General features: G+C 37.3%; 1 protein-coding gene across 1 annotated transcript in view; it reads left to right on the top strand.

Moving 5' to 3' along the window:
- UBE2U (ubiquitin conjugating enzyme E2 U) overlaps nt 1-12,933 on the top strand; it is a 73,885-nt gene that overhangs the window by 18,609 nt on the left and 42,343 nt on the right. Inside the window, exons 7-8 of the mRNA XM_044674129.1 lie at nt 1,807-1,809; nt 4,473-4,558. Coding sequence (XP_044530064.1) covers nt 1,807-1,809; nt 4,473-4,558 — 89 coding nt within the window. The remainder of the gene's footprint in view (nt 1-1,806; nt 1,810-4,472; nt 4,559-12,933) is intronic.

The raw sequence follows: 12,933 nt of genomic DNA, 5'->3' as shown, positions 1-12,933 counted from the left end.
GCTCAAGACAGAACCTTGAATTATACCCAAATCTCTTTTTTGTCCACCAGAATAATATAACAGACTTCCTAAATGCTCTTGACAAAATTGAAGTATGCTATTTCCTCTGATTTAGCCGACTAATACCATTGTCCAAAGGGTTTATGTGATCATTTGGGTGGGACTTGCTGACTCCCAATGGTCATTCCTTTCCTTTCAAAGTACTCACAAATCACTAACTTTAATTCTGTGTTCAAGAATTTTCCAAGAATAAAAGCCAAACCCATGAGTCTATAGCTTGAATAATTTACCTCCTTCCTCTTGTGAAAACCAGAGTGACATTTAAGCATCTCCACCTTTTAGTCAAATCTTTTCTTGTTGGGTTTTTCAAAGATCACCAACAGAGGATGGATAATCACAGCTGACACTTCTTTCATGACTCTAGAATGTCCTTCTGTGTCTGATGCCTTGACACTGGAAGGAATGCAAACAAAGCATAGTCCCTGAAGAACACTGACACATTCATCTTGTCTTTCATGTTTACCAAAATTAAAGCTTTCAAGTCTATGAAATTCTTACTACAACAAACTGCCCATTTCCCACAACTATTTCCATTGCCTACAGTTTTGTTTCCCGGTTGGTAATTGTTTTAATATAATGGTTTCCTGGGCTTTTTAAAAAATGTAGTGGTTTTCCCATTTCTGTTGCTTTTTCCACCTTTTTTTCTAGTCTATTTGCTTAGGTTAATTCAATCTGAATTTAACTGTTTTCTGTCTATGCCAAATACAAGCAATTATTGTCATGAATTGTAGTCTAAAATAATTTCCGGACAAAATCTGACTCTGCCATTTCTTGACTATTTTTCTTTTTCAATGTTAATTAGACACAAGGAATCCTTATTTTTAAAAAATTATTTTTTACCAATTACATGTAATAAATTTACATATAAGTTTTCCACAGTTATATAATATAAATTGTCTCCCTTCCTCCCTTCCTTCTCCCATCCTGGAGCTGGCAAGCAATTTGATCTGGGTTATACTTGTATTATCATGCAAAACATTTCCATATTGTTTATTTAAGTTAGGGAATAATCATATAAAACCAAAACAAAAATCCAAATAAGTGAAAAATTGCATGCTTTCATCTGCATTCTGATTCTAATAGTTTTTTCTCTGGAGGTGCATAATATTCTTTGTTATAAGTTCCTCAGAATTGTGTTAGATTATTGTATTGCTGAGAGTAGCTAAATCTTTTACAGTTGATCATTCCACAATATTGCTCTTACTGTGTACAGTGTTCTCCTGGTTCTTCTTATTTCACTCCACATCAATTCATGAAAGTCTTTCCAATTTTTTCTGAAATCATCCTGTTCATCATTGCTTACTGCACAATAGTATTCCATCACTATCCTATACCACAATAATTTTATTTCTTTTTCCTGCCATATTGTCTATAAGGTTGAGTTGGCAGTTCCTAGAGGACATTGAGGAGGAGATGTCCTTTGGGAAGTTGGAAGTGCCTGTCTGGATTTCAGTAAGGAGAACAGTATTAGAGATAGGAACTTTGGATAATAATTTGGATAATAATCTTCATTCTTCATCATTGAAACCATGAGAGTGACTGAGATTGCCAACTCAGAGAATAGAGACAGAAGAAAAAGGGACAAAGAATGCATTACCTTGGAGAACATTGACTTCAAGGGAATGGCAAGAGGTTGGAGAATCAGCAAAGGAAGCATTAGTAGAGAAGGAGTAGTAGAGAAAGTACTAGTAGGGAAAGAGTAGTCAGGGAAGTAGATGGTTGTGCTGTCTCAGGAGCCAAAAAAAGAAGGTAATAAGAAGGAAGGGGTGTCCACAGGTTCAGGTGTTTTATAGAAGTCAGGAATCATGAATAGTGAAATATTGCCTGTGAGTCTAAATTCCTAGATAGACTCTTCAAAGCCCTCCATAATCTGGTCCCTCTCTACCTATGTGCTCTAATTTACCCATCATTTCATGATTTTGATTGTCCCCATCTTCCTCCACTCCATTCCCCCACACCAACCTCCACCACATGCAAGGTCTAATCCCATTTAGTAACCTGATAATAATGCAGATGAGGATGATAATGAAAATGTTACATCAGTGCATTTATGTGGACATTCCTCCCAGATCATAGTTCATCTACATTTCTTCATCTTATCCAAGAAAGATAAGCTTATGCTTGTTTCTTCTTTCCACATCATATAGAGCAAGTTGTAGCCCTGGAGTCAGGAAGCCTTCAACTCAAACCCTGCCTTTGCCACAAGCTCCCTGTGTGACCCTGGCCAAGCTTCTTGCCCTCTTTCATTCTTAGTTTCTTCATTGGCAAAGTGGAGATAATGACAGTACCTACCTCTGGACATTGTTTCAAGGACTAAAGGAGATAACATGCAGACCTGAAAATGTTCTATCAGTGCTAGCTATTAAAACTCTATTAAGTATCACTGAATGAATACTCAATGATTATCTGAAATAAGCAATCAGCTTGTATTTCTTTATACTCCAAGAGTTCTCAAGGAGGTAGACATAGTCCATTTAGAGAAAAAGGATTAGACTTAACAGCTTTCATTATTTTCATGAATTACTTTCAGAAATGAATTTACAAATGTCTTTTTTATATTTAACTAACTCTTCAAAATTAATTGCTTTGTGCATATTAAACATTATCTGAGTTCTCTCTTTCAAGAGAACACTTTCAATAGTTCAGAAAGAAAGAAAGAATCTCCAAGATCAGATAGCTTAAAATTGAACAAGGCAGATGTCAGGGGATGTAGAAAGTCATGGATTGCTTTTAAACAGACAAAGACCATGGAGCTCATTATGCTTGAAAATAGCACACACACACACACACACACACACACACACACACACACACACACCTCATTTTCTCTATATGTACATATATACATATGCATCCATATCTCGATTATATCTATAGTTTTAATGAGTGTGTTGACTCCAGATTAATGTTGTTGGCTACATGATCTGTGACAGCAAATTAATCTTGAATTTCTTCTTGTAGGATACAGAATACCATCTTTCATTTTGGTACCTCCATTGCCAATTGTAGAAATGTTTTAATAGCAAATTAATGTCACCTATATGTAAAGTGAGATCTCACAAAACTCCTCTAACATCATGGCAACTTGAACATCATGATAAATTTACTTTGGCCAAATTCAGTCCTCATTTTTAAGGGTGATCATAGGAGTAAAGTTGCCCTTGTAAAATCCTTTTTTTAAAAAAAGAATTACTTTGTGCTTTTAGGAAATTTTAGTGATGTTTCATGTTTGCTCCTAATAAAAATCCCTTCTGGCCTATCAATATAAAAGACAAAATCATAGAATATGATATCACAATTTTCGTGTCACATATCTGCCTTAAGCAATGACAGAATTCAATTCCCACTTCAGAGGATTCATTATTACAATATACTTGAAAAATAGCCATTTAGTTTTTTGATTGAAAGAAGAACTAGAGTTAATTTCAGTTCAACTTACCCTAACATGGTTTGTTCTTCTTTCACTCAAGAAACCTTTAGAGCTCCTTCAGCTTAAAATACAGATGCCTCAGTTGGATATTTAAAGCCTTTCATAATATTTCTTCGACCTTTCTAGCTTTATTTCATAGTACTCATGGCACATTAGAGAGAACATTTCATCTTGTGTCAGAAAACCTGGGTTCAAATTCCACTTCTCCTGCTTACCCTGCAGAAGTTGCATTTCCTGGGCTTTAGTTTCTTTATCTGTAAATTGAGGTGGATGATCTAGATGGCATAGAAAGTTCTTTCCACTCCTAGAGCTACAATGTTTTGTGAACATTGTGTTCTGGTCTAATTGGAAAACTTCTTCGCTGTTTTCAGTTGTTTCAGTCGTGTCTGACTCTTAGTAACTCCATTTGGGGTTTTCCTGGCAGAGATGTAGTTGTGGTTTAGCATTTCCTTCTCCAGCTCATTTCACAAATGAAGAAAGTGTGGCAAATGTGACTTGCCCAAAGTCACACAGCTAGTAAGTGTCTGAGGCCAGATTTTTAATCAGAAAGATAAGTCTTCCTGACTCCACACTGGCATTCTATCTGTGGTGCCACCCAGATTCTTTCTCTTAACTGTTTCCTGAGCTCAAAAAGGAATTTCCTGCTTTCACACAAACCATATTCCGTGGTTTCTACGTACCTCACTGATGACCAGTTAGCTGCCAGCCTTCAGAATCCCCCTTTTCCTTCAAAGCTCAGCTCAGGTTGTATTGCCTCCATATTGTTTTCTTTGGCACCTTTTAAGAAGAGTTTGCTTTCAGTATCCTCCTGCCTTGTATCTCTCAGGAGCCTCACCAGCCAGTTAGCATACTTGCACACCACCTTGGAAAGTTTTCTGATGAGTTCTGGTTCTGGAACCTCTGTTTGCCCAATAATTATGAAATTTCACATTTGCAAGCCGATTATGATTGGATTTAACTTTTCTTTCTTTTTTTTTTAAAGCATTAAAGGAATTTCCTTTGATGAATACTACAAGACTTGGTCTGGAATTGCGACAACACAAACAAATAATGGCCTCAAAATTCCAGGTAAGGTGATCAATTTTTTCTTATCCTGGATTCTTTGGGCGAGGGTAGACTAAACTTCTAACTTTCCCCCGTACAGTTTGGCTTTTTACGTCATCATGGACATAATAAAAGTACTTGATCAAACCTATTAATTCAACCTATATAATTCAACCAGGGCTTACTGAGTGCTTCTTATGGAAAGTTCACTGGAAAAGGAGGTCTGCAAGAGAGTCCATCATAGTGCATTGCCTTGGAAAATGTACATTCTGACATTTAGAACTCCCCACCAATGCCTTTACCCAAGGGGGGGAAATCTTTAAGAAAGAAATGCTTCTTTACTCTTCCTATTGGAGAGAAAATGTGAGCAAGAAAGACAAAAATATAGAAAAAGGCAAAAGGAGAGTCAATTCAATTTGGGAATCATTAACAAAATCCTGCTACATACCAATTACTGTGCTTGGTGCTGGGGATATGGAAGACACGATGAGAAAGTGCCTGCCTGCATAGAACTTATATTTTTCTGGTGGGGTTGGGGAAGACAGAGTCATGTCTAGATGTGTCCCAGAAGGCAGAGTGTGATAGAATGTCAACAATCACTTAATTGGATTGATTCGTCCATCACCTGCTACATGCCATGGTCCAGACTCCAGCCTGATGATACAAAGGCATAAAGGAAACCATTTCTGCCTTCAGAGAATCTTGAAGCATTTCGATGGGAAGACTTGAAGACTGACACAGACTCCAGCTAAGAGATGAATGGATCATCCTGGCAGGCAACACCCCTTTGAGGAGTCCTGCCCTTTGTTTTCCATACAGATTGGGAACCGAAAGCAGGTGAACAAACATTTGTTGAGTACTCACTTTCAGTGAACTAGAGAGTGAGGAGGCACCACACCTGGAAAAATCCAGGCAGCTTTCCAGATCTCCTTTGTTAACAACAAAAAAAAAAGTTCATTTTTTTGCTTAAAAATTCTCTGATGATCAAAAATATCCCACATGTCTACATTCAAGTGTATACTCCAAGTTGCATTCCAAAGTAAGCATGAATCTTTTTTTCTCCCAACAATCATCCTATGTTATCACAATATAACTCCCTTCTAAGATTTCCATCTTGAAGGAGGCCACATCTTCTAAAGAGCAGGTATTTGATTAATTTTTTTTATTTTCATTCATGAATCTCATAAAATAGGTCAAATTCCTATTTCTCCCAGGAATGTGGGGCTTCTTCTGTACTCTCCTTCTATGCCTAGGACTCTAGAATAAATCTGTCCATCCTCATAACTCTCCACATCCTACCTTAATGCCATTCTACACAGAAAGACCTCAAGGAGAGACCTGATCTGCCAGAGGACAGCGTCCTACACCCCTAATTCTATCCCTTCTCTGAACTTGTTAGACTTCACTCCTACTGGAGATGTCCAGGCCATTTATCATTCCCCTCTCCTGGTTAATAACTTTGATGCCATTTCTTGTTTGTAAATTTTCATCAATAAAGTGTTGTAGCCTGTTCACACCCACCATACAACTCTGCTCTTTAGGGTCACCTGGAAAACATTTCTGGGTCTCCCTTTAATTCTAGTGCCTTTTCTTTACTGATCAACTCCAACTTATCTTATGTCGACACCTCTAAGATTAAGACTAAGACTAAGCTTGAAGACAGGGAATGTCTTCTTTGTCTCTTTGTAACCACAGTGCTCCCACAGTGTCTGACACATAGTTAGTGCTTAAGAAAGACTGAATGACTGACCGATTCTTCATATATTGTGCTATTGTGTTATTCAGAGACATATGGCCTCACTGGCATTAGAAAGGATAGATTTTTGTTTTATCACTAAGCTTGAGATCCTTGAAAATGCTGTTTAATTTCCAAAATACAACCCAGCCCACTCTTTGCCTTCAAATAATTTCTAGGCCTTGCTCACTCTTGACATACAGTGTCTGCCCAAGCTGTTTGCATTGGTGGAGTAATTTGGTAGGCTATTGATTGAATCACATATATTCTGGATAGTTGGCATTTCTTTATTCACTTGGTTTTTCCTACAGACACCAACTCTTTTGAATGGTTATAGATCTCATTTAGTGTTCTTGGTTTCGATGCTACTAACACAACTTCTTCTGCAGGACTTTGTCTTTTATGGGAAATACCCTTTCCATTTGGACTGTGCACTGAATTATCTTCTGTGACAGTTGTAAACTCTTTGATGAGTCCACATATCCCTAGAATAATATTGGTAAGCATGTGATCTTACAAAGATGTCTCCATTGCTGCCTTTATTGAAGAAGTTTATATGATAGAAACATGCATGAGGGAGAATTTGGAAAAGTCTTTGAGGCTTTACATTTAAAAACTCAAAACATAATAAATATCATGGAATCTATATTTTCAGCCCCTTTTAGTTGAGTGACTGTGAAAATGTAGTCTGTTGTAAAAAAACCTGCTTTATTTTAATAATAATAGCTAGTACTTATATGGCAACTTAAAGTTAACGAAGTACTTTACAAATATTCTTTTAATTTATCCTTATATAGCAACCCTGCGAGGTAGGTGCTATTATTAATCACATTTCACAGATGAGGAAACTGAATCAGACAGAGATTAAATGACTTGTCTGCTGTTACAAAGCTAGCAAGTATGTGAGGACACATTTGAACTCATGTCGTCTTGACTCCAAAGCATATTTGTCTATTCACTGAGTCACCCAGTTCCTTCCTATTTTTTTCCATTAAGAATCATCTATCTAGGGGCAGCTGGGTAGCTCAGTGGATTGAGAGTCAGGCCTAGAGACGGGAGGTCCTGGGTTCAAACCCGGCCTCAGCCACTTCCCAGCTGTGTGACCCTGGGCAAGTCACTTGACCCCCATTGCCTACCCTCACCACTCTTCCACCTATAAGTCAATACACAGAAGTTAAGGGTTTAAAATGAAATTAAAAAAAAAAGAATCATCCATCTAGAAGTGGTAGGCATCTCAGAGGGGGACCTATACCATTCTCTTCATTCTGTAGATGAGGAAATCAAATTATAGAAGAGTATAGTGATTTGCCTAAGGTTGTGCAGGAAATGAGTAGGAAACAAGCTTTGATCCCAAAACATGGTTCATTGGCTCAAAATCCATTGTACCACATAGCCTCCCTTTAAAACCCTTTAACATGTTTGTAAGTCATTATCATAAAGAATTTATAGTCATGGGAAAATAAATATGTGGGTGCAGTATTGATTAACAAAATTATCTGATATTCCCTTACTTTCCTTTATTTGTTAGTAATACTATGCATGATTATTGGAATTATTTAATTTCTCTTCTTTTTGATAACTTAAGAATTATTCTGTCAACATCCTTTAAACATTGTCAGGCCAAATCCGGCCTCAGACACTTCCCAGCTGTGTGACCCTGGGCAAGTCACTTGACCCCCATTGCCTACCCTTACCACTCTTCCACCTATAAGTCAATACACAGAAGTTAAGGGTTTAAAATAAAAAAAAAATAAAAAAAAATATTGTCAGGCCAGCATTGATTTCTTCTTTGTATTCTTGGCCTGGTCTAACTACTCTCCCCACATTGCCTTCTTTACTTTTCCATCTCCTCATGCAGCGGCACCCTGGTACCAAGATGTTCAGTCTAAATGTGGCAATCCAGTTCATTGATGAATAGATCTCTTTTTCCATTTTCACAAATGTTGCTAGAGCTCTTCTCTTTCTTCTGGTTTTTTTTTTGCTCTCTAACCTATTGGTTCATTAACTTCTTATTTTATTATTTATTATGCCTTGAATGAAATTCATATCAAGATTTCTATAAACTAATCTTCCAACCCACTTTTTGCCATTTTATAAGGCAATATTTCTTATTATCTCCCAATATCATTCTTCAGAAGATTTTGCAAACTAAGTCCATGCTCTAAAACATTGGTACTCTTGGCTTAAATACCCCATCTCTTTTCTTGGTAAGGTGTTTGGTGAAAGATTCTTTCTAAGACATTTGGAGAAGAGAAGACATGAGAGCATTTATATTTGGGAGATGTTAGCCAGTTATGAAGCTTTGATTTGCTACTATGAGGCCATCAGATACCTTCAAGGAGAACAAAAATAACATTTATGTCTGCTCCTGCCCTGACACTAAATTATTTAACTTGAAAAGACTACAGGCTAAGACTGAAGTAGAGGGAGAGTTGGTGCATAACCTTCTAAACCCACATGGTTGTATGCTCAATGTAGCCACTGAGACTGAGATGCAACAGAGGATGGAATGATTCTCTGCCACTAGTGCTAATTTTAGCTTGACAATTATCCCCAAGAAAACCTAGGTTCTCCACTGGTCAGCACCTCACTATCCATGTGTGGAATCATCAGTTACATCAAGTGGAGAAATCTGGAATGCTATGTATAAGTTCTCTTAACATGGTATTATACATTCCAGAGATGTCCAAATAGATGATACAGATTATTCAGACATAGCCAGAGCTAGCTCAGTATTTGGGAGACTCCAAAGGAAAGTTTGGGAAAGAAGAGATATTAGGTGGCTTATCACACTGTTATGATTAAAATGGATATATATGGATGTAAATAGAAGTATTGATATTTTAATTAAGACCATGTTGGAAAAATAAAGAAGACCATGTACCTGCTAAGATCTAATTCAAATCCCCCACCATACCTTCTGCCCACCTGGCTCCCTCATACCCAAGAGACCACCTCCAATGACCTCAGGAGTCTTATACTCTTCTTTTACGTAATCACCCTTCCTGTCAACCTGCATTACAAGAGGAATCATAGGAAATGTAGTTTCCAAGTCCCCTAAACATCCACAGGAAGTTTGTCATATATATATATAAATATTTAAAACTCAAATGAACCCCAAATTTCCACTAACACAACACTGAAGGTGTACAGAGCCATTGTGCCAACCTCATTGTTGCACATGCCTGTGAAATCTGGATAGTCTATCAGCTCTATGCCAGAAAATTGAATCTCTTCCATTTGGATCGTTCTAGGAAGATTCTGAAGATTACCTTGCAAGATAAAGTATTGAGGTCCTTTCTCAAGCTGAACTACCAAGTATCCAAACTTTACTGTAGAAAGGAAACTCCAATGGGTTGGTCCCATTGCTTGAATGCCAAATTCAGGTTTGTCTAAAAGACTATTTTACAGAAAACTCACACAAGGATACTTTCAAGGTCTGTCTGAAGAGCTTTAGTATCTGTTGAAACATGGGAGACATTGGCACAGGAGCATCAAGTGTGGAGTACCACATCAAAGAAGGTTCTGCGCTCTATGAGCAAAGCAGAATTGCAGTAGTTCAAAAGAAAAATCAGATGTGCAAATTTAGAGACATCTCCATCTCAAATGTTCATAAAATCTCTTTGTGCCCAGCCCGTGGTGGAGCCTTCTGACCTAGTATTGGTCTGATCAGTCACAGCAGGATACACTGTACATTGTCTCTGACAGAGTTGTCATTTTGATCCTCTTCATGTAAGAAGGATAACAACAACCAAGGTAATATTAGTGGAAATTTAACTCCCTGCAAAATCTTTAGCCTTTTTTCTGACTAAATTTGCTCTGTGTGAGCAGTCATTAGATCTGCAAAACAAAAAGCTTGTCCAGGTTATGGAATTTCTAAACAATGGAATTGAATTACCAAGAATGTACAAGTCTGTTTCTCTAAACTCTGATGGGTGAGGTAAGTTTTACTGTTAGAAGGAAAAGCTTTTTGGACTGCAACTAATATTATTTTGAGTTTTGAATTCAGGTATAGTTGTCTGATGGATCATTGATCAGTGTGTTGGTAATCCACCATTCAAGAAAAAAGCCACAAGGTACTCAGATGGAATGTAATCCTGATCTATCACAGATAGTAGACTTCTCTGTAGGGTAAGATAGAATTCTGTACCCCAATGAATATGGTTATTATTAACTCTCTGAGCCAGTGATGATGAGAGTAAAGTTTAAGCATTGCCCATCACCACCCTCATCCTCCGCTCCACTGTAATAATTTTTCATGCTTCTTTATGTTATGTAATTTACCCCATTCCATCTCTCCCTTCCCTTTTCTCTCAGTGCAATCCTTTTTTTAACCCCTTGATTTTTTGCATATTATATCATCATAATTAGCTTACTTCCCCATCCTCTGTCTAAATATACTCCTATCTGCTCTATTACTAAGAAGACTTTTTAAGAATTACAAATACCCTCTTTCCATGTAGGAATACAAACTTTTTGACCTTAATGAGTTTCTTAAATTTTCTTTTTCTTATTTACCTTTTTAGGCTTCTTTTGAGTCTTGTTTTTGGACTTCAAATTTTCTGTTTAGGTCTGGTCTTTCCTCAGGAATGCTTGGAAATCTTCTATCTTACTGAATGACCATTTTTTTTCCCTTGAAAAAATACTCGGTTTTTCTGGATAGGTGACGCTGGGTTGTAAACCTAGATCTTTCACCTTACTAAATATTATATATCCCATGCCTTCCAATCCTTTAATGTGGAAGCTATAATAATTTTTAAAGGGTTCCCAAATTGTTGTAATTAAAATTAAATTATGAGGCTGTTAGTAGCTTTAACAATTTAGTTTAATCCAAGAGGAGATAGTAATGAGAGGGAAATGTAGGAAAGAGGTAAGGAGTTGCCTCGCCTACCCTAAGTGCTGATCTGATGAAATCTAGCTCACCCCTGACAAAAATATTCAATCTCCAGTCAGAAGAGTGCAAGAGTCCCTATAGTAAGTGTCTCTCTATAGGCCAAGTCACCAATGCAGGAATCCAAAACTGAGTCCAAGAGTCCCTTCAGCAAGGGCCACCAATGCCAGAACCTGAATCCCAGAGAGAAAGCACAAATCCCAATCCCACTTTGTGTTGGGTCTCACTTTATAAACATTTTTCCCACCCATTGGCTCTCCTACTTCACACCTCAGGAACCAATCATAGTTCCTTAATTTGTCTGGCATTGCCCAGGGGAGCAATGCCTTTGGGATCAATTTCCTGTCTCAGAGGGTGTGAACTTTCTATCAATGATAAAGGATATTACTAAGTTAAAATGGAGGGGAATTCCAAGTTCTGGATTGATTAAGTTAAAAAACAAACAAACAAACAAACAGAGGGAGTGTTAATTCGCTTTTCACAAAGCTGCTAAGCCTTGTGTGATCCTGATTGTAGTTCCATAGCATTTGAATTGTTTCTGTCTGCTTGAAGTATTTTCTCCTTGACTTGGGGACTCTTGAATTTAGTTGTTATATTCCGGGAAGTTGTCATTTGAGGAATTTCTTTCTGGAGGTGGTCTGTGGATTCTTTCAATTATCTATTTTATTTTCTTGTTCAAGGATATCTGGGAAGTTTTCTTTGATAGTTTCTTGTATTATGATGTCCAGGATTTTTTATCATGATTTTCAAGTAGTCCAATAATTCTTAAATTGTCTTTCCTGGATCTATTTTCCAGATGAGATTTCCCAATGAGATATTTCATGTTTTATTTCATTTTTTTTATTGTTTCTTGATGTCTCATGAAATCATTAGCTTCTAGTTGCCCAATTCAAATTTTTAAGAACTGGTTTTCCTCCCTCAGCTTTTGAGTCTCCTTTTTCATTTGGGCCATTTCTCCTTATTTTCCCAAAAAAATAATTAATTAATTAAGGATATGTTTCCATGGATGCATGATTCATTTTCTTTCCCTCCCCCTTCCTTGAGCTGACAAGCAATTCCACTGAATTATACAGGTATTATTGCTCAAAACCTATTTCTATATTATTCATATTTGTAATAGAGTGATCTTTAAAAAACAAAATCCCCAATCATATACCCATATAAACAAATGACAAGTCATAAGTTTTTCTTCTGCATTTCTATTCCCACAATTATTTCTCTCAATCTGGATAGCATTTTTTCTCACAAGTCCCTCAGGATTATCCTGGATCATCATCTCATTGCTACTAGTAGCAAAGTCTATTACATTTCTCCTCTCCTCTCCTCTCCTCTCCTCTCCTCTTCTCTCCTCTCCTTTTACTGTCCTCTTCTGTGTTTGTCCTTTGCTCTTTGTCGCCATAAAAATTCTCTATATTTAGGTGATTTTTTTTGTTGTCTGCTCATTTCCCCAACCTTTTTATATGTAGGTTTTATTCTCCAGGAAGTTAGGATACCATCATAAACATCAGTCCTTCTTTGATGCTACTCTTAGCCTTATTTCTGGGTTTTTGCCAGTTTCAGTTCTTCCAAGATGATATGATGGCTTGCAGACTGGAAGCTCTGAGAGCCACCTCCCACTGCTGATTCAATTAACCTCTGAGAATGCTGATACCTGAAACTTTAGCCTCAGACTTGGGGGTAGGATTTTGTTCTCACTCTGGGTTTAATCAGGTCAGGCACACAGCAGACTACCCCACCCTGGGGTCCACTTGAGCTTTTGGTAAGAGGATCAGA

Source organism: Gracilinanus agilis, chromosome 4 (genome assembly GCF_016433145.1).
Source record: "Gracilinanus agilis isolate LMUSP501 chromosome 4, AgileGrace, whole genome shotgun sequence".
NCBI classification, from domain to species: Eukaryota; Metazoa; Chordata; class Mammalia; order Didelphimorphia; family Didelphidae; genus Gracilinanus; species Gracilinanus agilis.
The sequence above is the reverse complement of the archived record's forward strand: the minus strand, read 5'-3'. Positions and strand labels throughout refer to the sequence as shown.